This window comes from Trichosurus vulpecula, chromosome 2 (genome assembly GCF_011100635.1).
Source record: "Trichosurus vulpecula isolate mTriVul1 chromosome 2, mTriVul1.pri, whole genome shotgun sequence".
Classification (NCBI taxonomy): domain Eukaryota; kingdom Metazoa; phylum Chordata; class Mammalia; order Diprotodontia; family Phalangeridae; genus Trichosurus; species Trichosurus vulpecula.
In genome coordinates this window covers 418301870-418326435 of record NC_050574.1, presented here as the reverse complement: position 1 = coordinate 418326435, position 24566 = coordinate 418301870, and the positions used below count along the sequence as shown (strand labels likewise).

At 34.7% G+C, this 24566-nt stretch overlaps 2 protein-coding genes across 11 annotated transcripts in view; one reads left to right on the top strand and one right to left on the bottom strand.

The window, feature by feature from the left end:
• The window catches only part of GPM6B (glycoprotein M6B), a 219031-nt gene extending 211901 nt beyond the window's left edge, over nucleotides 1-7130 (top strand). For 3 of the 6 annotated variants that reach the window (XM_036744235.1, XM_036744234.1, XM_036744232.1), the window contains exon 7: nucleotides 239-4243. In XM_036744235.1, coding sequence (XP_036600130.1) covers nucleotides 239-319 — 81 coding nt within the window. In that variant the 3' untranslated portion in view covers nucleotides 320-4243. Of the gene's footprint in view, nucleotides 1-238 lie in introns of all 6 variants that reach the window. The other 3 variants (XM_036744233.1, XM_036744231.1, XM_036744236.1) reach the window with 2 other exon arrangements.
• OFD1 (OFD1 centriole and centriolar satellite protein) overlaps nucleotides 6146-24566 on the bottom strand; it is a 59267-nt gene continuing 40846 nt past the window's right edge. For 4 of the 5 annotated variants that reach the window (XM_036744227.1, XM_036744228.1, XM_036744229.1 and 1 more), the window contains 8 exons: nucleotides 20943-21527; nucleotides 19521-19665; nucleotides 12072-12166; nucleotides 10509-10628; nucleotides 8180-8322; nucleotides 7250-7390; nucleotides 6601-6671; nucleotides 6146-6294 (listed from right to left, as the gene is read on the bottom strand). In XM_036744227.1, the coding sequence (XP_036600122.1) occupies nucleotides 6258-6294; nucleotides 6601-6671; nucleotides 7250-7390; nucleotides 8180-8322; nucleotides 10509-10628; nucleotides 12072-12166; nucleotides 19521-19665; nucleotides 20943-21527 (1337 nt within the window). In that variant the 3' untranslated portion in view covers nucleotides 6146-6257. Of the gene's footprint in view, nucleotides 6295-6600; nucleotides 6672-7249; nucleotides 7391-8179; nucleotides 8323-10508; nucleotides 10663-12071; nucleotides 12167-19520; nucleotides 19666-20942; nucleotides 21528-24566 lie in introns of all 5 variants that reach the window. The other variant, XR_005009554.1, reaches the window with a different exon arrangement.

Genomic DNA, 24566 nt, shown 5'->3' with positions numbered 1-24566 from the left:
TTAATGGATACTTAAAATGGTATCAATTTGTAAGTACAGCCTAGTATTTAAGAGGTATGTATAAGAAGTGGGCAAAAAAAAAACCCAGTTTCTTGGTGAGAAAAAATCTTTCTGCTAATTGTTTGAAAGGGGGAAAGAACAGACTATTAACTGAAAGTGAAAATTTTTTTAAATAGCTGAGGCTTTAGCTCTCAGCTGCCTGTATCTTACTGTCCTGTATTTTGTTCTCTTCCACCAGCTGATCTACATGATGGCTACTACATATAACTATGCGGTTTTGAAGTTTAAGAGTCGGGAAGATTGCTGCACTAAATTCTAAATTGAAATAAGGCCAATACAGAGTTTTAGAGAGCTACATTGTGTAGCTTGAACTACCACTGACACCATAGACTAAAACAGAGTCTAGATTTTGAAGTTTTGTGACCATAATTTGTAAATAGCTTCAGTAAACAATTAGCATAGTCAATTAATAAAGTGACTTATTGTATATGAATTATAGAATGGTAAAGATCTGGCTATTACCTATATTTTTGAGAGGATTCAGTTATTTTACTGACACTGGTAGCATCCTTTAAAGACAAGATTTTCTTGGGAGTTAACATCTAGTTGCTTTTTTTTTCCTAAAGCAGTTACTTCTAGAACAAATACTGGAATTCTTGAATGCCTGCCTCATTCCTCATTTTTTTTTCCCTTGCCTTTTAATCTGATTTCAAAGATTTAAACAAAACAAAAATCTCAACACATGCTAAAGATGAGATGAAAAAGAACCATTAAAATTGGGGCTTTAATATTGTTTTTGTCATATTTCTTGGGGGAAAAATCATTCTTTTAGATTATTTTAAAGCCTTTGAAACATTTTTAGCACGTTGGAAAGTCACGTAGTTTGACACCAACTAAAAATTCCCAAACACAGCAAGACAGAAATTTACATAAAACAGCCACTCATTTGTTTTTTCCTCCTTTAAAGGAATTTATTCTTCCATTTTGCGCAACACAATCAGTCTTTTCAAACCTCCCTCCCCATCTTCAAAATAAATTGATAAATGACATCTTAAATCTTGTGTATCTGTGCAGTAATAACTGATTTCTCACAGTAGCCAGTTCTTGAAATGCAAGTTAAGATTCTAATGGGAAGAGAAACTGTGCAAAGACCTGAACATCTCAAACATGGTGAAAAGGAAATGGGAGAAATAAAGGTCATAAGATGCAGAATTGTGTTACAGGAAATATGAAGGAAAGGAATTGGAAAGAAATGTGGTTGTTCCATCAGCTGTAATGATTAATTTTCTTATTGACTCAGACGTTGAATGAAATGAGAGTTCTAAAATGAAAAATGTAGCTGTAAACTGTCACCACTAAAATCTGTTAATCCAGAGACTGCATGCTTTGCTTATAGTTTTTAGTTTGGGTTTTCACATTCATTATTTAAATTCTCTCATGTTAAACTGTAGCTTTTTCCATTATTTACACAAAATAAACAGTGTTTACAGTTGTGGGGAGGGAAGATTTGTTCTTACCTACCTTGTAAGAAATGTCTCTGTACACCTATTTTAAAATCCAAACACCAACTTAGTGCATTCCCAGATTTGTACTTCAGACTTACAACACTCCCCAAGTGATTAAAAAAAAAGTGCTTTGCTGTTTTTCACTTACACTTTTTCTTATAACCTCAGCCATTTAAATAAGTTGCTCCTTGTTTAACTAACTTCTCTTCAGCCCATTAATATTAAACAAAGTAGAAAGGCATGCTTGCAATTCAGGAAGCTATTTATACTGACCCTCTGATTCTTCAGTAGCAGAATGTGTGTATTAATATAGAATAACCTCCTCCCATTTTTATTAAAGAATGTCTATTAATCTGACTAGCAGCTTGCTTTGCCTTTTGACATGCTCACTAGCCATCATGCTCACCCTTCTCTTCCAGATCCACTTCCTCATGATACTGTCTTCTAACTGGGCTTACTTAAAGGATGCAAGCAAAATGCAGGCCTACCAGGATATCAAAGCAAAAGAAGAACAGGAACTTCAGGATATCCAGTCTCGGTCAAAAGAACAGCTCAATTCTTACACATAAATGTTTGCCAGAGTATCTCAGCAGAAGAATTTATAGCTCTGACAAATCATCAAACGGCTGCTCTGCAGTACAGATGTATATCCACCAAACAAACTAATATAGAAGTACAAAAACTTCACTGTCAAGCTCCTGGGACTTGTTTCTAGGAAAACTTTCCACTGGGTAAATCTTTCTTCCTTTAGAACAGATATTGGAGGTTTCATGTCAGCCATTTTAAAAGGCAACACTTTTGACACAATGATTGTTTACCCTTTTGAGATTAATGGCATTCCCACATTTCACTTTGCCTCTGTTGGTGTGGTCACTGTAACAATGGGAATCAGTCATGCTCTTTTGTAGGAGCTCTCAACTTTCCGGCATTAGGAAGTTTACCTATATACATGGAAATAAATGCCAATAGTTACCTACCTACCAAGTTCCATTTCTGATAGCTGACATTTGTTAAATTTTGGCTCTTGTAAATTTTTCATAAGGTGACTAAATTTATTCTCTCCTAGTGAGCTGGCTTTCTGATTTGTCCACATACAGGACACATTAATTCCCTGAGCCAGTCAGAAGGCAGCTATTCAGACATGCCTCGATGAGCCACTGTAATTCTGCCATACTTACTGCCGGAACAACCTAGATTCTCATTCATGGGGAAGCCCTGTAGAATTTGTTTTATACATCATTCAGTTTTAATAAAACAGTGTGACCCAGTAATGGTTTTTTTCTTCCTAAATGCCAGCTTTGCCTTAATGTAAATTTCTTCTAAATTTCTAAGAATTTATATAAGAGGGAGATGCCCATGACTTCTTCATGGTACCTTATTTCAAAAATTTCCTTTCTTAATTAAGAAGTGTTACCTTATTAAAATGACCACCATCAAAAACCATTCATAGATGGTCTAGATAGTGAGTTTGAAGTTTCATACCAGCTATCTAAAATAAAATTACAAGTAGACCACAGACCTCCTGCTTTTCTAGAACTTGAAACCTAAATTAGAATTTATATTTATTTTGCTTTCCTTAAACAAATCTTAGTTATGACTCCACAATAATGAAGTTGGATGTTCAGCAAGAAAGCTGCTAGAGTTTAAGCCATTTAACAGAAACTTGCCTTCAAAATCATTGTGTTTCAGAAGCATTAAGTGATTATTGGATATTAGTGATGGTAAATTTTGTGTTGTTCTTTATGAAATGATAAATATAGCTGTTGGGTATATCAGTGCTTTTTAAGAGAAGCTACATAATATAAAGTTAACTCCTGTATATTCATGTTTAAAGTTAACTTGTGGTTTGACTGTTTCCTGGATATTAAAACACATACCTATGTGAAAATGTATAAAAATGAAAGGAAGCATACATTTACTTAGAAGCTATTAAAACTGATCTTTTATCAGGTACTACATTTCATTTGGATCATTAAATTTAATTAAATGCTTACAATGCTTAATTTAACCCTTTTTACATTGGGGGAAGCTCTCTTCTATGTAGAGCAAGTGACAGAATAACTTAAGTGTTTGTTTTCCTGTTGCATGAAGGAGACTTAAATATTTTTCACAGCAGTGCAGGTGCTGTCATATAGTCCAGTGTTCTCATAGAAGAGTAATGGAAGCAATGTCTTAAAGCCTAATTCTTTTTCTAAGTCTAGGTAGCTATTACCAGGAGTTTTTGAAAGTTTTGTTTTAAGTAGTCTAATATTTTTTATGTAAAGATCATTAAATTTTGCTATGTATAAATTTTTGTAACCTAACAGTGAATCAATATTTTCTATCAGTGCCAAGGGCTTCCTGTAGTTATATTCAAGTGTTACAATAAATATTTGTAGATAATAGAGCCAACATGTGTATGCTTATTTTAAGATTTTATCTAGGCAAAAATAGTTATGGCTGTACTGATAGTAATAAAATAAAATTATAGCTTCCTTCATTTGGTGTTTTAGCATACATAAACATTTTTTGACTGTCTTTGGAATGGCTATCTTAAAGTAATATCATAACTTATTGTATTGAAATTTCATACTAATTAGTTAACAAAATGTTTGTTGGAGGGTTGCATGTTTTGGTAAAAATAATATTTAAAGTAAGAATAATTGAAAAGAGCTCTGTAACTCACTGGATTGTTTTGCAAAAGCTGCATTTGCTATATATCTCATAGTTCCATGGAACTATAAATTTTTCAAATGACATTTCAGTGGAAATTACTTATGTTATCAACAGTGTTAGAGGACATATGCTTAGAGACTAACGGGGCCTAGACTTTTATTACAAGACTTGCTACTGACTTGGTGAAAGGACCTCAGGAAGGAACAGTTTGTCTTTTGAAACTGTCTTAAGGTGCTTCAAAGTTATGTATATTTATAATATACTATTGTTATAATGCATTTAATACATTCCTCTATTATATAACACATTTAACTTTTACAAATCCTAGGAACATCAAGTCCGTAAACAGAGTGAAAAGAAATGTTATGAGTGGGTTCTTTTGTTTGTTTTTTAATCATGGGCTAATATGTAACAGGAATGAACAGTAAGTTAATTCAGTGAGGTTTTATTTATACTTTTAACCACGATTATGATTACCTGACAGTAAGTGTATATTTGAAGACTTTTAGTATAGTCCCAAGTCAGTATTTTACATAATGATACTTGTAACCCAGGCTTAAGGGTCAAACTGACATATTCTTATTTGTACATCTATTGTGAAGCATGATCAATTAATACATTAATTGTTCTTCCCCTTGCAACCCTAACTCTGAATCTTCTCATCAGCTCTGACACAAAAGGTCCTATAGTGTATATATTATAAGCACCCTAATTATATTTTATACCTTCCTAAGTCCTCTCATAAAATTAAATCTCTTGAAATTGAATATAATTTATTTTAAAATTTTAACCATTTATACCTTGGGAAACTTGAATTAATAGCAACTAGTAGCAAGCAAAGAACTATTCCTTCAAAACTGTGAATGGTATAAATGAGTAGATCTGAAATTGAAAATAAGACCTCAAACTATTTCAGCCGTTCTGTAGACATTCTGACAAATACTGCCACTCATCTAGACACAGATAACTGCTTCTGAAAGCCTTTTAATAGAGCATGCTGTTTCACATGTTTTAATTTTTCAATACATGCATCAATATTTTTCTAATTACTGCAGTTTTCTACATATCCGAAGTAGATGGATGATTCATTCTTTATGAAATTTCGCATATTATAAATTTATGCTAGGGTGTTTTTTTAATGACCATTTTAAAAAATCTGACTGATTTCCCTTTACGAGAAGAAAGGCAGTGTGGCATAGTAGATAGCCAGGAGTCAAAATGACCTGGCTGTCCATTGCCACATACTATAGGTGACTCTGAGCAAATCATTTAACTTTTCTCAGAGAGGCAACTCTCTGAACTGCAGAGCAGTTGCTCATCCGCACTGATAGAGGGAATTTCCTCACTGGAAGTTCCCTAGGCCAATGAAATCACAGATCTGAACACCCAACAAACAAAAAACAACTTTCCCATTAAGCTCTGAGCAAAATAAAACACAGCAGTATTAACTTTTCAGTAACTTTACTATATTGCATACTTACAATGGAAAACTGATTTTTCTACAATTTTGATGTTCTCTGGAAGAATTAACTTCTTTTCACCTAACATTATACACTAAACATTAAAAACACAGTTTCAGGTTGTATAAATTGCCTGAAAAGGTTATATACCTTTTCTCTAAAAAGTTACAGGGATAGGGGAAACATACCTTTTTAGAAAGAAAACAAGGTAATTTGTTTGCTAAGGTTACGGGTCTTGAAAGCTCAACTGATTAACGAAAAGTTAATGTTTCACTGAATTATTCACTGCAGACAGGAGATGATTTAACTTGTGTGCTTAAGTCTTGTAACAAATATTAGTCCTGCATATGAAGGGAAAGTTACTTTAAGAAAAATGGAAACATTATTTTAACAGTGAGGCAAAATGTTTCAATAACTTTACCAAACTATGCATTATTTTAAAGAGAAATACTAATTTATACCAATAGCACCTGTGTGTAAATGCAACAATCCCCATTAAGAAATGCAGAAATATGAAACCTCATGTAGATTTTCCATGTAAAATCTTTATTAAATATCCCAACTTACAACAGTGAAAACCTGAGCCTAAACTTGATACATCACAGTGATAGGAGTATGGGCCTGGGGAGCGAACCTCTCACCAGAAGTCATCTGGCTCTTCAGAAGCTGACAAACTAAATCAGGAAAAGAAGTGAAAGTAATTAGACAAATGATTTCTTAGAAAGCACCGACAAACTAAATGGGCAGGTTTGGGGTTTTTTGAGGCAGAGACGTATTTCTTTAATGATAGGACTTCTATACTATGGCACTTCCCTAACCTTCTTCACAATTTATCACGTAGACTTTGTTCACTCAAGCTTCATCTATATGACATCAAAATTGAAATTACAGAGCTCAAGCATTATCTAACAGCCAAGAGAAGCCTCCTACATACCTTAAATTTAGCAAAGCTAGTGTTAATTTTGCTTGGAATATCATACCTGTCAGCTTTATCATTAGACAGCAGGGTTTCTTCTATTGATGCTTCTTCCACAACCTCCTTTTTTGAGCTCTGAAAAGGAGAGAAAAATAAATGTAAAATATTTTATATATTTGGTATGTTATATAAATTTTGTAATTTATAATTAGAACATACAAAAAGGTGAAAATTAAAAATAAAAAATACCTGATAAATTAGCCTTTTTAGTAGCATAGCACAATTACCTATAGTTTGTATTCTCAAGTACTTAAATGAGGATCTACAAAGTACTAAGTTATTACTACTGTATTCAGTTACTTGTCTAAAGTGTATTTAGTTTGCCCCCAAATACAAGGGTTGTATAGAGGCAGGCAGGGACTATGTTTTTCCCTCTTTAAAATAAAAAACACTAATTTCTATTAAATTGTGTTGTCTGATTGTCATGACATATAACTGAAACAAAAGTGACAGTAGTTCCTAGAAAAATTTTAACTATGTGAAATAATCATGCTTAGTTAATCTCTATTATGAGATAATAAAATGGTGCCTCTATTAGTGTGGTTTTTATTAAAGAGGTTATAATAACTGATTTCACAGTATTACAGGTTCACACGTTCTACTAATTTATTTTGCCATCTACCCTCTTGCTGTCCTTTAAAAATTGTTCTCACCTTATTTACTGATTCCTGCTCTTTATTCTGCTGGATAATTTTCATATATTTTTCTAGAGGGTTGACAATTTCTTTGTTGATGATTTCTAACTCTTTAATATCTTTTTCTACTTCACTTTTCAATGATTCTTCAAGCAATCTCTAGAAAATAAAATTGGTGAGAATTTCTTTTCACAATAATTAGCACTGCTAAAGCACCCATGATGTTCAAGGCAAAACAATCTCTTAAGGAGCTTACGTTCTAACCAGTGACCTAACATGCATGTACATATATGAAAACACATATGAAATAAGATAGTAAGCTGGAAGGGGAAGGTATTTAGGACCTGGAGGATATCAAGAAAGACCTCAGAAAGGAATCTTCAAAGAACAAGGGATTCCTGAAGCCGGAGGGAAGAGGGAGTGCATTCTAGGCAAGAGGGGCAGTCCCTGCAACACAGAGAGACAAGAGATGGGAGTGGCAGGTGTGAGAAATAACAAAAGAGATATTTCACTAGACCAGAGGTAGTCTGGGGCCAGACAGTGAAGAGTATATGCCAAATACAGAAGTTTATATCTGAATGTAGAAGCAACAAGGGAGATAATGGAGTTTACTGAGTCACAGCAGGAGACGGTCAGACCTCAACTTTTAGAATGTTACATTGGCGGTTACATGGAATACAGAGTAGGAAGAAACACAAAATGGAGATGAGATAAGAGGCTATTTTTAGTTTGAGCAAGAAAGGAGCGCCCAGAGTGGCAATTGTATGAGTATGGAACACACATATGAGATGTTGTGGAGAGAAAAATGATAAAAATTGGCAACTGACTGAATATATAAGAATGAAGAATGTAAAAATGGCTGCCAAGAACAGGATTTTAAAAGTCACATGCCAAATAAAGGAAAACGTTATTCTACAGAAGCACTGAGTACTAAGTAGTACTTATCACCATTTCTTGATCCAGTTTTCGTAGTTCTCTTCGTTCCCTTTCAAAAGTTTCCAATCTTTCTCTCTGCCACTTTTCCTCTCGCTCTCTCTGTTTCTCTTCCCATTTTTCTTCTTCTGTCTTCTGTTCTTCTAGATCTAGGATTACTAGAAGAGAAAAATGAATATCTCTCTCTCTCTCACACACACACACTCACTCTCTCTCTCTCTCTCTCTCTCTCTCTCTCATACTCTCTGAGGTGAAAGGCATTTTTAGATTAGAGACTATCAAGCCAACTCTCTCATCTTACATATGAGGTAAGAAACTCAAAGAGATTAAATCACTTACCCCAGGTTCTTACTTTCCACGGTACTGGACTGACTTACAACACTCTATCTCCCTGAAATAGCTACCAACTCATGCTTACACCCTACAATCTTTTGCTCCCATTACTGTAAAGTAATTAAAATCAACTAATAGCCAATTCTTCTAATATTCCTTCCATTTGATTAGTTACAGCCACTAATAAAGTCACATTGCCATAAAGGCCAGTGGCCACATTAAGGGGTAGAAGTAGGGGATGGGAAGGGCAAGTCATTTATCCCACCTTCCAAAGGAATAGGAGAGATGATTTGTCAATTTCATCAATAGAAAAGAATACAAACTTATTCTTATTGATCTTCTCCATGAACCAAAGTGCCAGTGCATGGGAAGTTATCAATTGCATAGGTAGCATTTTGATCCCTTTCCTCTGCTTTATACTTTTCTGGGGTCATCAATTGCAAAGAAGTATGAAACTCAAGGGCTGGTGCTTCTTTGAACCAAAGAAAATCATCACATCTACAGGGTGAATTGTGCCCTAAAGGGCATGCACAGTTCAAGGTTTATATAATTTTTGCTTATTACCCTGTATTATCCAAGAATCATTCCTGAGCTCCAATCCTACATCACCAAATTCCTACTGGAAATCTCCAACTGGTACCTATTCCTCCTCCAAATTTCCCACCCTTGGGGTCAACCAGGTACACAGTTTCAAACTCTTCACTTTCCTTCACCACCACCCATCCTTGCATATCCAATTAGTTACCATGTCCTGTCAATTTTACCTTAATCTCTTCAATCTGTCCTCTTTACTTGGTTACCACACAACTTCAGGGTCTCATTAGCTCTCATCTCGGCTATTACAATAGTTTCATCATAGGTCTCCTTCTAGTCTCTAGCCTTAAGAGTCCATCTTCCACACAGTCAAAATAATCTTCCTAAAGCCCAGATCTGTCACTCACTCCCCTGCTTAAGAATCTTCAGTGGCTCCTCTCTTACCTTTAGTATAAAATACCAACCCCTTAGTTTGACTTCAAAGTCTGACAAGTTACCTTTCTAGACTTAGTTCACATTATCCCCCCTTCATGCACTTAGCTATTTGCTAAACACAGCATTTCATCTCCCACTTCACTGCCTTAGCCCAACCTCCACCTCCCACCCCTGCCTGAAATGTACTCTTCCCTTCTCAACTCTGCCTCTTAGAAACCTTAGTTTCTGTTAAGACTTTAATTCAGGTGCTACCTTCTATGGGAAGCCTTTCCTGATCTGGTTATTAGTGTTTTCTTAATCCTCTCAAACTACCTTCTATTTATGTATATAAATGTATTCTCTCCTGCCCCCCACCCATGGATAGAACAGACTATCCTTGAGGGCAAACACTGTTTTCCATTCTGTCACTGTATCCCCAGCAGCTAAAAACACTGCCTTGCATATAGGAGCCTAAAAAAATACTGACATTATTTTATGTAATTCTTAGCTCTCTTTAATACAAAAAAGTACAACCATGCATAGGAAGCAGAACTCATTATAATTTGTACACCTAAACATGTTTTCTCCCTTAATAATTGTTTTCATTTATATAAAGTGTCATTTAAATTAAGAGACTAAGTGAGGCTGTTTCTATGTTTAGAAGATTGAGACATTAGGTAATTAGACAAAAAGTGTTTAATTAGAGATAGCCAATTTGGGGGCTTAAGTATTTTAGAAAGGGCAAAAGAAGGACAGTAGCTCTGACTCAGTTCAGCTTTACAGAGGGTAAGAGGTAGATGAGGAACCTCAAGGGCCAAGGAAGGCAGAAATGGATAAAGTTATGCATGCTGTTCAAGACTTCAGATTATGAAAGCCTCAGTTACCTAAATTTAAAAAGTCTGTCTTTAAAGTTTTCTTAAACTTTATATTTACAATATAACAGTTATCTGATATACTAAATTTATTCAATCCAAATATTTTCTCAGTAACTATCTCAAAAATTAAATCACTTATTCAAAAGCTTTTTATTTTAATAATATTCTATTAAATAAAAAATACTTACTTGGGTCCTGATGCAAAGTAGTTATTGTTGGCACAGTGTCTATGACATTGTTAGTGGGAACCATATCTCCTGCTGGATATAACACATCCATTTCAAGTTGCTTTGGAATGTTCCCACCATCTAAAAGAGGTTTGGACAATGGCTCCATTATTCCCTAATTATAACAGAAGGGCAAAGGAACAGTTGCAGTGTGGGAATAGCTGGTCTTAAAATACTTTAATTTTAGGGAGCTAAATAATTAAAAAGGTCCCCTACCAAAGATTTGCTGAAAAATATTAAGATCATATTTTTAAGTTATAAACAGAGGATTTGACAGATTTTGAAAAAACTTGACTACAGGTTTGTAAAAGCTTGGGGTTAAATGCTTGAAAGAATGTCATCTATTTTACAAATATTTAAGAAATAAAACTTAAGATATTACCCAAGAAAATAATTGCTGCGTGGAAAAAAATCCATTACCTTCCAGGCTGCTTACAAAAACACAATGACCCAGAATGTTTTTAAACAAAACCATACATTTCAAAATTATATTTTTTTTATGCCAGCACCATTAACTCCTTATTTAACCAATTTTCGATTTTTTCTACCTCTCAATCAAAATTCTCTCAGGTTATAAATTACCATTAAATTATAAAACTTACATTTATTTGATATATCAGAATTTTGGATCTGAAAGAAACATTAGAGACCAAAATGAAGGTCCAAGGTCTTAAGAGACCCAGTTAATAGCTAGGCCAGAGATAAAAACTTGTTCTCCTGATTCTCAGGCCAGTACTCTTTCCACTGAAAATGGGTTTTATCCAAATCTAGAGAAAACCAAGCTCACTACAATCCAAAGAAAAATACAAAATTTTCTAGTTTATAATAAGAAAAAAACCAATACATTTGCTTTTGATATGATGTTATTGAAAAATTCTACTTTTATTCAGGCACTGAATCCTTTCAATAATTTCTTATACAGTGACTGACTAGGGAGAAAACTAAATGACTAATTACTTTTCCATGAATACATCTTTTGGACTTTGGGCCCCATCTTCTACAGGCAGTGTTTCCCAAAACTGCTTTAATTCGAGTACCTTCCCTCTTATTTCCTATTTCTCCTGTAGACAGCTTGTTTGTACATTATTTGTCTATGAGGGCAGGGACTGGTTTTTTGCTTCTTTTTATGTCACCCGCACTCTGCACAGTGTTTGACACACAGTAGCAATAAATCTTAATAAAGGTTTATTGACTGACCGGCTAACAGAATGTTAGAGATGAAGGGAACAGAAGGATCATCTAGTTCCTCTTGTTTTACAGGTAAGAAAACCAACTTGCCCGAAGTCACATTAGCTAGTTAGTGGCATAGGGAAAAAGAGCCCCAGATTCCAACTGCAGAGCCTCTTGCCCTTTAAATAATGTCTAAAAAGTCTAAAAGTCTATGACGTGTATGAAGAATATGAAAGCATATAAACCTACGTTGCATAGTAAGCATTTCCTGCCTTGTATTTACTTATAGTGGGTATATTTCACTAAATTATCTATATGTCAAAATTACTAAAGCTAGTAAGCATTAGAACTTACACTCTAAGGAAGATTCATTTTGAACATCTTCAATGCCTGATTTCTCTGCATTTGAAAATTCACTTACATCTTGATCAGTGTGCTGCTCAGAATTACTAGAAGAAAACAAGATTCATTAATGTAAAAGTCAAAACCACAGTTGGATGCTTTCTGCCTTAGTAGAACACTACACTAATTTACCTCTGGACTATACTCACTGTCATCTTGATGTAGCTTCTAAAAGAATTTTTTCAGATGTATTTTAAAAAACTTGTCCCAGGACCAATGTGATACATACCGTGAAGATGTAAGACTGAATACTTGAGAGCTTATAAAGCTTATTCAGCACTGCCCGTATGCTATTCTTATTCTTAGTTTTAAAAAATACAACATATAAAATAATTTACTTTTAAGGAGAAGAAATCTAGCTACAGAATCACATTCATAAGTTTAAAAGAAAAAAAATTTACATTCAACTTTTCAATAGTCACACCTTGTAACTTATCATTTCAGAACTATAGGTTAATGGTACAAAAATCACAAGGCTTAAACTATATAGGTGTTAAAGTTGTTAACAGTTTTTGTTTCAAAATAAATTTAACTCTTACGTAAAAAAAAATCTGTCTTGTTTTCATCTGTAGCTAAGAAAGCCAAAGTTCCAAAGTGTAAATATCTAGAAATGCCTTTCCCTAGGCAATCTTTTGCGAGGCCATTCAATGAATACTAAAGGCAAACACTAAATTCAAAATATGGACTGTATTAAGCACAAATCATAAAATAAATGACAATTACATATTACAGGTATCAGAACAACAAAAGCAAGAAATTCTTTTTATATCTACAAGTTTTTCAGAGGAATAAAGCTTAAACCTAATAATACTTGAGAAAATTAAAAATTACAAAGATAGATCTAATCCAACTCCCTCATTTTAAAAGATAAAGAAACTGATACCAAGTATTTATAATCATATAGCTTAATGGCGTTGTTAAAACCCAAACCAAGATCTACATGTGTTAAACTTAGAATTATGGGATTATATTTTTAATTATATCTTTCACTCATCTGTTACATATTGCAGCTTGTTCACATCCCCTACACCCTACCACCATTACCATGTTTTCATACTCATTTTCAATTTTTCGTACATTGTCTTGCTACATAAATTACCATAACCTCACTTACCTGACAGCCTCAACCACCAACAGCACAACAAGGAAATAAGCAAGAAGGCCCCTTCTCACCAAGTTCAGCTTATTTTAGTCAGGATAGCCTTCCAAGCACTTACATACAAACTCTTGGTTTTTCAAATTACTATGATTAAAAAGCTGGTTTTAACAGTACTTTCCCCACAACAATACTGTGAATTGCAATCTCATTTTATAGGAAACAATACTGAGGCAATCTTGAGACTTGCCTATTGGTCATAGGGCCTGAAGGAACAGAAGACAGACTAAGGACACTAAACTAAGTCAACTAGTAGTTCTAAATCCAGGATTTTGTGGTTACATCCTTTAATCAGATTACTGGGCTTAAGCAGGAAAAAGGAAGATGGTCCTATATACCTGCCTCATCATTCCCCTAGCAAAACTTCCCTATTTCTTCTAAGGACACCACCATTTTTGCAGTCTCCCAATCTTAACCTCAGTGTTATTCTTAATTCTTCACTGTCCCGTAACCTACATATTCGGTCAGTTGCTAAACTGTGGCCATCTTCATCTCCATACACACAGGCATACCTTAGAGATATTTGAGGTTCAGTTCTAGAACACAGCAATAAAGTGAGTCACACGAATGTTTTAGTTTCCTATGTAAAAGTATTGCATGTAAAGTAATGCTTATACTATACTGTAGTCTATTAAGTGTGCAATAGTATGTCTAAAAATATATACCTTAATTAAAAAATATTTTGTTGATTAAAAAATGCTAACCATAACTGGCCCTTCAGCAGGTAGTAATCTTTTTCCTGATGGAGGGTCTTACTTCAATGTTTATGGCTGTTGACTTATGAGGTTCATGGTTGCTGAAGGTTGAGATGACTGTGGCAATTTCTTTAGAAAACAATAAAGTCTGCCACATTGGCTGACTCTTCCTTTCTCTTGAACATTTAGTCTATAGGTTATTGGCCTAATTTCAATATTGTTGTGTCTCAAGGAATAGAGAGGCCAGAGGAGAGGGAGAGAGACAGGAAATGGCAAAGTCAGAACACACACAACATGTATTGATTTGCCCCTTTATATGGGAACAGTTAGTGGTGCCCCAAAACAATTACAATAATAACATCAAAAAGGTCACTGATCACAGGTCACCATAACAGAAATAATAATAATGAAAAAGTCTGAAATATTATGAGAATTGCCAAAATGTGATACAGAAACACAATGTATGTACGACTGGAAAAAATTGGCTCCAAGAGCCTTGTTTGACTCAGGGTTGCCACATAGAATTTGTAAAAAATGCAGTATCTACGAAGCACAATAAACAAGGTATGGCCTGTACCTTGACTCTAGCTTAGGTCATAATTACCTCTCATATAGACTACTCCAACAGCCTCTTACCTGGCCCGTCTGTCTCAAGTCTTTTCCCCATTACAGTCCAGAGTGCCAATGTCAAAGTGATTTTCCTTTAGCACACATCTGACCATATCGTTCAAATAAATTTCAATGGCCCCATATTGCTTTGTCTTTAGAATCAAATATAAACCACCTATTTGGTTTTAAAAGCCCTTCAGAATAACATGAGTAATTCCCCCAACTGATAAATGGTCAAAGGATATGAACAGGTAGTTTTCAGATGACATCTTTAAACAAACAATAAGAAGGTCCTAGTTTTATTTACCAATTAAGTATTTTTTTAAAGAATGACTTGGTTATCAACTTGGCCAATTTTATCTTTCTAGTTCATTTAGCTGCATGCCTAATACACTGATATGTTTTTTCTTCTGATGACTGCTTAGGGACAGAAATCTTCCAGTAAGGAATTAAATCCTCTCAAATGACGTTTGAATAATTTTTCAAAAGTCCTTTACTGATTATAACTGGTCAGTAAAGGATAGTTTAATATTTCTGTTTTTCTATATTTGTTTATAAGGTGCAAGACCAATTTTTATAAAGGTGCCATGTACAACTGAGTTACATGTAAGCTCTTTCTATTTTCATTCAGTAGGTACCAGAGATATTTATCATAATCTTTTGTTAAATTCTACTCTGGTTCTTAACTTTCTTCTTGTTTATTTTTCTCTTAGCTTTGTATAAGTCTGCAAGGGACAAACTGAGGTCCCCAACTAATAAAAACCAATAAAACAGATAAATCATTAACTAATCTAATTTTTAAAAAGAGATAAACAGCCAACATCCTAAGTACAAAGGAAAATTCACAACAAACGAAAAGTAAATTACTGGAAATTATTTTGCCCAACAATATTCTAAGAAAACTGATAAATGAAATGGATAAGTATTGTTAGAAATATAAAATACCCAGATGAACAGAATAATAGAAAATTAAAGTAGCTCACTCTCAGAAAAAGAAACTAAACAAGCCATAAATGAATTCAAGGAAAAAACCCTAGACCAGATAGATTTACAAGTGAATTCTATTCAGCATTCAAAGAATAATTAATTCCAATACTGTGTTGTTTTCAATAGAGGTAAGGGAACTGAGTCAAGTTCTTTCTATGACACAATTATGGTCTTGATACCTAAACTAGATATAGGCAAAGCAGGGACTGAGAACTATAAACCAATATCCCTAATGACCTTTTTTTGTAAAAATTCTTAATAAAATATAAAGGACTGAAATTGAGTAGCAAAGACGCCATGGCAACATATTAAAAAGATTATATGCTATGACCTGGTTGGATTTATATTAAAAAAAGAAGACAGAAAAAGGACGGGTTGGTGCAAAGTCTTCCAGAAATTAGGTTTAAGTAAACTACTGTATCATACCATATACCACACTAAGCTCCAAGTACATATAGGACCTAGATATAAAAGGTAGTAAAAGACAAAATAGGACAACTCCGACTACACAAAAAAATTTTGTACAACTCAAACCAATGCACTTAAATTTAGAAGGGAAAGAGTTAACTGTTTTTCTGATAAAGTTCTAATATCAAAGACATAAGAAACTGATTAAAAGACAGAGAACAAGAATTATCTCCCCTCTGACAGATAAGTGGTCAAAGGATATTAAAACAAGTAAGGAAGAAATTCAAGCTATCAACAGCTCTATTAAAAATAGTTCCATTTTATACCCAGAAGATCCCACAAAAACGACAAAAAGGAAAATGACGATTGTTAGAGGGTCTGTAGGAAGGCAGGCATACTAATGCATTACTAGTAGAGCTGTCAAATGGTCTGGCATTTCTGGAACACAATTTACAACTATACTCAAAAAATCATTAAAATGTGCAACACCTTACACAGAAATACCAATACTAACCCTATGCCTTAGAGATCAAATAGAGAGAAAAGACCCATATACACAAAAGTATTTATAATAGCTCTGTCTGTTCTGGAAAAGACCTGGAAATTATAGGGGTGTCCATCAATTGGGGAATAGTTGAACAAATTATTGTATATGAGTATGATGAAATATTCTTGTACCATAAGAAATGGTTAAATGGACAATTATAGGGAAATCTGAACTCATGCAGAATGAAGGAGAACCAGGACAACAATTTATACAATAATAATACTGTAAAGAAAAATAATTTTGAAAGACTTAATAAATTTGATCATGCCAATGACCAACCAGGACCAATCAAAAAAGCATTCCTACCTCTTGACAGAGGTAAGAGTCTCAAGGTGGAGAATGGAACATACATTTCTAGATTACAACCAAAAGTGTGGAAATCTTTTGTTTGACCATACTAATATCTAGTACAAGATTCTGTTTTTCCATTTTTTTTAACATGGAGGTTGGGAGAGAGAAGGGCACTAGCAAAATTATTGTCAAAATGAGTTAAGAAAGAGGGTCACTGTAGCTAATTACTTTTAAAAATATATTAATTAATAATCTTATAATTTTACTGACAATAAAATGTCTCACTTGCAAAATAAATCAAGCTAGCTGCCTCCCAAAAAACCCTAAGTATGAGAGTTGCATGAAAAAACTTGTGCTTAATAGTTATGCTATACTTAGCTGATTAGTACACAAATAAGAACTCATATTCATATAGCATTTAAAGGTTTAACAAGTGTTCCTTACAATAACGTCAGGAGAAGTAGGATAATATTATCCTCGTTTAACAGATGAAAAAACTGTGGCACAAAGACTTGATCATGTCATTCCACTGCTCAAGAAATTATGGTGACTATTACCTCCAGAACAAAATGCAAACTCCTGTTATTTGGTCTTATAATATAGCTCCTACCACAATGATTCCACATTATTCTACTACATTCCAGCCAAATGGCCCACTTACTGTTCCTTGTATGTGATTTTTTTTTAATCTCCATCTTACACAGGATTTCTCCCATGCCTGGAATGTTCTCCCTCCTCATCTCCTCCTTTTGAAACCTTGAACTCCTTTTTAAAGAATCAACTTAAGTGCAACCTTCTATGACAAGCCTTTCTTGATTCTTTCAACCATTAATACCACCAAAATATTTTGTACTTAAAAGCTACAGTTTCTGAAACTCAGTCTCATTTCCTTTCCTCTCTAATCTCCTTCCTCTCAATCCACCCCCGCATCAATTCAATAATGTGCCAGGACTGTGCTAAGCATTGGTGATACAAAAAAAGTCAAGTGACAGTCCCTGTCCTCATGGAGCTCGTGATCTAACAGGGGATACAACGTGTAAATGAATATATACAAAAGAAGCCGTATATGAGATAAATAGGAAATAACACTAGAATTAAGCGAGGTTGGGGAAGGCTTCCTGGAGGAGGTGGGATTTTAGTTGCAACTTAAAGGAAGCCAAGGATATCAGGAGAAGCAGAAGAGGGAGAGCATTCCTGGCATGGAGTACAGCCAGAGAATATGCCCAGAGCTGAGAAATGAACACCCAGGACACCAGTGTCACTGGAATGAAGAGTATATGTGGGAAGTAAGGTATAACAAGAATGGAAAAGATAAGAGGTGGCTAGGTTAAGAGGGGTTTTGAATGCTAAAAAACATTGTGTATTTGCCCCTAGAGGCAACAGATAACTGGAGTTTATTGAGTAGGGGGTACAATGATCAGACTTGCATTTTAGGAAAATCACTTTAGTGGCTGGAGGATGGACTGGAGTGGCTAGAGACACTTGAAGCAAGCAGACCCACCAGCAGGTTATAGCAATCATCCAAGTGTGAGGATGAGGGCCTGCACTAGAGTAGTGGCAGTGTCGCTGGAGACAAAGGGGTATACTCAAAAGATGTTGCAAATCAACAGGCCTTGGCAATACACTAAGCAATCTTCCTAATGCTCACGTCAGGTCACATCATTCCCCTACTCAAAACCTTCACAGTGGTTACCTATTACCTACAAGATAAAATACAAATTCCTTAGCCTTGAGTTCAAAGTCTTTAATATTCCACTTCCAACCTACCTCCTGGTGGTAACACAGTATTCTCCTTCCTGTACTCTTCAAATAAGATAACGTGTTTTAATTTAATTAATTTTAATTCTCAGATTTAATCAGCTTTTCTCCTACCTGGGCATTAATGGATAGAATCCTTTATTCCCAAGTTGGACTTCCTTTCTTTTCTTCAAAGTTCAACTCAGGTTCCACTTTTTCTATCAAACTCTTTGACCCTGCCTCATTGCTAGAGGCAAGTGCAATGCCTATCCCGAATCTCTCACAACTCTGTTTGATTTGTACTACTTACTTCTCCTTCTACTTCTATTACAATTATTTGGGTACATGTTTTATTTTTCTATATGTTATAAGCTTCTTGAAGGTAGCAACCATACAGTTTTTTTTTAAATTTCCAATGCAAATTTCAGTACTTTGTACTTTTTAGATACCTAATGATTGTTTATCAAAGAATACTTATTTTGCTGAAAAAGGCAGCATCCTTCATAATGTCACTGATATAAAGACCTTAGCTTTCATTACGAGAAGGAGCATCCTCATCTGAGAGTTCCCAGTATCAATGAAATGTCAGGTCCAGTCCCTATTCCTATATTTTGTATAGGGATACATGTACATGTTTATACACTATTTATTGTTTACACAATAGGCCCTTGAAATTAAAGATTGTTTCTTCTTTTTGTCTTTGTACCCCCATCACCTAGCACATTACTTAGTATAAAGTAAATAATTTAACCAAAGTATAATCTATTACTTAAATTCTACAAACCTTCCCTCCCCACCAAACAGTTAAGAAATGTTCATTTGAAACAAAAAGTTTAATTTGAAAAACTTATTTTGGACAATGCAAATTATACATTTCTATACAACCTTCAATAAATGACTAGAAAACCTATGTCTAACATTCAGAAATAAAGTGAAATTAGGTACTTCAAACAAATAATTATGATCTTTACCTTGACTTCTGTTGACGATTGCTTGGTAAGCAAGCAACTGAGATATTGGGAGCAGATACAGCAGATGAAAGTTGGGTTGTCCTTGGAATTGGTGATGGAATTTTGTCACCAAGGTGACAGGGAGACACAACAAATGACCCATTACCTGAAAGGCATAATCTTGTATTTTAGTGTATGTTGTAAATTTCTTAGGAGTGACATTAAGACTATTTTTTAAATTGCTATCAAAATATTATAGAACAAAAATAACTAGTTTCTATTATCCAAGGAATAAAAATTACCACAGTTATATAGTACCCTCACATTTATATAGTACCTGAGCATTTATAAATTATTTTCCTCCCAACAACCCTGTAAGGTATGTAGTATATTGCTAAGGGAGTACTAGAACTATAAGACACATGGCACATGGAACGTTACAGAATCATGTTATTCTGGCACACTCCTCTGATGCTAAAAATAAGAAAATTAAGATCAAAGTCACGTAGCCAAATACAGAGAAAAAGAACTCAGATTTTATGATTTAGTCTGGAACTCTTTTCATAGGATCACAAATTCAGAGCTGGAAGGGATCTCAGAGTCCAGAAAGTCCAACACTCTCATTGTAGAGCTGAGGAAACAGAAAGCCTTTCTATTGAGGTAAAAAACAAACAAACCCTATTTTTGTTAGTTTACATTATTTCATTACATTATTGGCTCTCAACACTTTAGCTTTAAGTTTCACTTTCCTCCACTTGACCCGAAAGCTTCTTTAACTGTTATCATCTCTAGAAATGATCCTTCTTTTTCCAGTCACATTTATTAAATAGGGTGTTCCAAAAGTCTTGAGACTTTTGAGACAACCTGTAAGGTGTACTCCACGTAACACTGTTGTGACCAAGATTATTTTATGGTAATTGAAATATAACTAAGAGTCACCATGCAATGAGATTTCCAATGTAATATGATTCAGTAATTATGACATTTCCTAAGGAACTAAGTGCCCCATAAGAAATAGGTAATGTTTTGTTGTTGTAATCAACTGATGTTAAGCAGACTATGTCTGTCATACAAATTAAATCAAACTTACATCTTGAATTAAACTTCAATAATAACATTACTATTAATAAAACACATTCTGTGGCTATACTCTATACATTCATGTAAATTATTTAAATGCAAGGAAGTTGAGCCCACAAATATATACCTATAAAATTATGAACAACTTGTTTATATGTTTTCTTTATCTTTTGAATAGTCATGTCAACAAGCATTTATTAAGTACCTACCACTTGCCAGGCACTGCACTAAGTGCTGGGGATGGAAAGAAAGACAAACAACAACAACAAACTAATAGAAAATAGAGAACTGGTTATCTAAATTATATTTTCTCAGATAGTAGCAGCTCTATGAAGAGAGATATTCACTAAAATAGCAGCTCACCTCCTAAATACATTTGGTTAAGGCTTCTCCTTGCTTTTGGACGTGGGGTAGAGGAAAGACGTCTGGGGGAAGGGGGTCTCCTTTGCTGCGGAGTTTGGTTGTCAGTCATCCCATCACCTTTCTCGTCTTTAAGACTGCTGAGTGGAAGCTGCTCAGAAACAAATTTGTCCTCTGCAAACATACCTTTTTTGTGAATACTACTACTTAGAATCGCTGGTAAAAGTGAAGGAGATTGACTCCTTGCTGGTGAGCGGCTTTTCACTGTAGCCTGAATAACACGTTGCTGGTAATTCCTATAGGCTTCTTCTAAGTACTCTGCCTCTTTCTCTAGTTCTTTCACCCTCGCTTTGGTACTAGCTACAAATTCAAGGTCAGCATCTGTAGAAGTATTTTCAATTCTGGCATGCTGGCAATACCTGCTCCTTGGAAGATCTTCTGACTGAACAACAGCATCAGAAAAGAACTGATTCTTCAAGAAATTATCTATATAAATGTCATGAGGTACAATCTTGTCACTTGTGAAATCAATGACTGAACGATCAACCAGTGATGGCTTTGGGTTCCGGTATACTTCATTCTCTAAAGCTAGATATTTAAGCATTGAAAATAAGAGCAAATTAATTTTTAGAAATGGAAAATCATCTAAAAAATAAGGTCACAATTTTAGAATTTATTTTTTAAAATACGAAGGAATAAAATCAAAAGATAAAACTGAACAGAAAATTCACATTTCAATAGTGTTTTATGGGTTTTATGTATATCTTATTTGATTCTCTAACTATTGAGACAGTACTATTACTCTCATTTTAGATCTGAGGACACCATGTCACAGCTAGCAAGTGGTAGAATTAGACCTTAAATCTGGGTGCTGTAAGTCCATGTTCAATGTTTTTTCCACTACGATATACATACACATATACACATATATGTATGTATATTATGTACATATGCATATATGTATACATATAAACATTATATATTTTAGTGGGAAAAGCATTGAACAGACATGTGTGTTTATATGTATATATGTATGTACATATATATATACACACACACAGTACTGCAAAAGAAAGGATATTTTTATTTTTAAAATTCTTGAATTTCTTTTGCTAATGTTCAGATAGCACCTAGAACTAAAACAAGTACCATTAAATTCATATTAAAAGTGAGTCAGTTGTAGAAGGGTCCCACAATAACTGCTGCAGCTGCATTCTACATAAATCTATTTTGATTTCTTCCCCAAATTTAACACAAACATGTCAGTACAACAAAGTAACAATCAGTCCTAAGCTCAGGTCAAAACCGCCTGGAAACAGAATGGGTTTCAATGCTGTGATGCTGCTCTGTGCAGCATGTAATGAACCATTCCAACCACAACTTTTCTCTTCGTAGCATGACGTCTGCCTGCTGCTTTCTTTCTTTCTTTTAAACCTAGACGTCTGGGGGACCTTTAAAATGGACTGTTAGGTGTAATGTGAAGTACTAAGTACTTTTATCGATAGAACCTCACAATTGATGTTAACTTGGGAAGCAGGGGAGACATTATACCTATTTTATAGACGAGGAAATGAAGGCCAGTAACCGCCAGATCTCTGAATCTACACTGTACACACTCTGTCTGCTACACTGAGTCAATGTGGCTTCGCAAACTTTTCCCTACATATAGAGTGAGATGACAGCGTTACTCAAAAGTTATTTAGCTAATAATTAATCAAGTTCACTAACACATGAGGTAAAGAAGCTTCCATGAATGTCTGCTTCTGTGGCCAAGGTCAAAGGCTAGGTTTGGGCAAGGCTTGCATTCCATGGAGAAACAAAGAAACTGGGGTAGAAGAATGGTACTGAAATAAAGGACAAAAGTACGACCTAAGGGAGGAAGTGACTGCTTTGCTATAAAAACTGGCAACTTTGATTTGGTATGTCAATACAGTTTGCTTTCTTCACTTAAATGAAATTAAGAATTTACTAACATTTTAAAGGTTTAAAAATTTTTAGAACATAGAAAAGTCAATTCAAAACATCATTGAGACTTGTACATGGGTCTGATTCACACATGGTCTTTCAGACAGAACTTAACTTCCTCCATTCTGTAACTATATTCATAGTTAAAAACACAAACATAAGTGAATGCATGTAACCAGATGTGTATTTCTTATACTTCAAGGACCCATGATTTTTTTCAATATCGTTGCCATAACTGCTCTATGATTTAGGACACTATCTTCAAGAAATAGCTAATTTTGCAGCTGCTGCTAACTTAGGAATGAGCCTCTCTGAATTTAATCAGGCTTGGCCTCAGATGATCCAGTCTTTCATTTGGCCAATATGTGAAGACTTCCTAGTTTGGCAGAACCTGTCAGAGTTTAGTTTCTGGTGGCATAGCCTTTAAGATGAAACACGAACTCCTTAGGCCTGGCATTTAGGGCCCTGCATTCTGAATAAATCAAAGTATTAGCTGTTCCCTTGAATCTGAGAGTCTGTCTCTTACCTCCATGCATTTACATGCCTAGACTATACTTTTTCCTCATTTCTCTCTTTCATGTTTCCCCTGACACAATGTAAGCTTCCCTGTTTCCCTTCTGTCTTTACTCCCAGTGCCTAGTGTAGTGACTGGCAACAGTAGGTACTTAATAAAAGCTTGTTGACTGAATGATTTTACTTCAAGGCTTAGTTCAGGTGCTACCTCCTCCATGAAGCTTTCCTTAACCTTCTAGCTGTTAGTGCCCTCTTTTTATTTTCTATTCTCTATTCAATTACCTGATATTAAACTTGCTATATTCCCCCAGGAGAATATAAGCTCCTTGAGGAAGTTAGGAGCTATTTAGGGATTTTCTGGTATCCCCAGCACCTAACATAGAGTAGGCACTTAATAAATATTTATGTTTTGAATTAAGGAATCAAAGTAGGACTTGAGAAGAGAGAGCTCAGAGACATGGCATATTAAATCAATACCAAAGTAAACTGGCAAGGCTCAAAACATTTTCTGTTTAGTCTTCAAATATTAAAATTGAAAAGAGATTCACTAAAAGACATAAGAGAGCAAACAACTTGCAAACAGGCAAATGCAGTAAAGTTCCAACTAATTTATAAAACAGATGGAGAGATGTGATCAAGGATACGCAGCAATTGGTGAGTGTCTCAAAACTCCCACATAACTACTGAACAGATTTGTACTGCGATCCTTGCACATCAAGAGAGATGCGATCTCTGTTTGAGTGATAAAACTGATGTATTCCTCTAAGAGGGCTTTTGCTAATGATGATGATGATGATGATGAGGTTTATAAAGCATTTTATCCATAGCATAATTCTAGAAGGTAGTTACTATTATCATCTCCATTTTACAGTTGAGGAAACTAGGTAGAACACAGCTAGAAAGGGTCTGAGCTGCACTTGACCTTGGGTCTCTGTTACTCCAGGCACACTTCTCCATCCTCTGCTCAACCTAGCTGCCTGCCTACAACAATAACAGGAGTGGCTCACATCGATGAAGCCCGCTAAGCTTTACAACACATTCATTACCTCATTGGGCTTTTAGACCAACTTTGTGAGGTCGGTGCTATTATTATCCTCATCTTACAGATGAAGAAAGTGAAGCTGAGAGGTTAAGTGGCTTGCTCAGTCA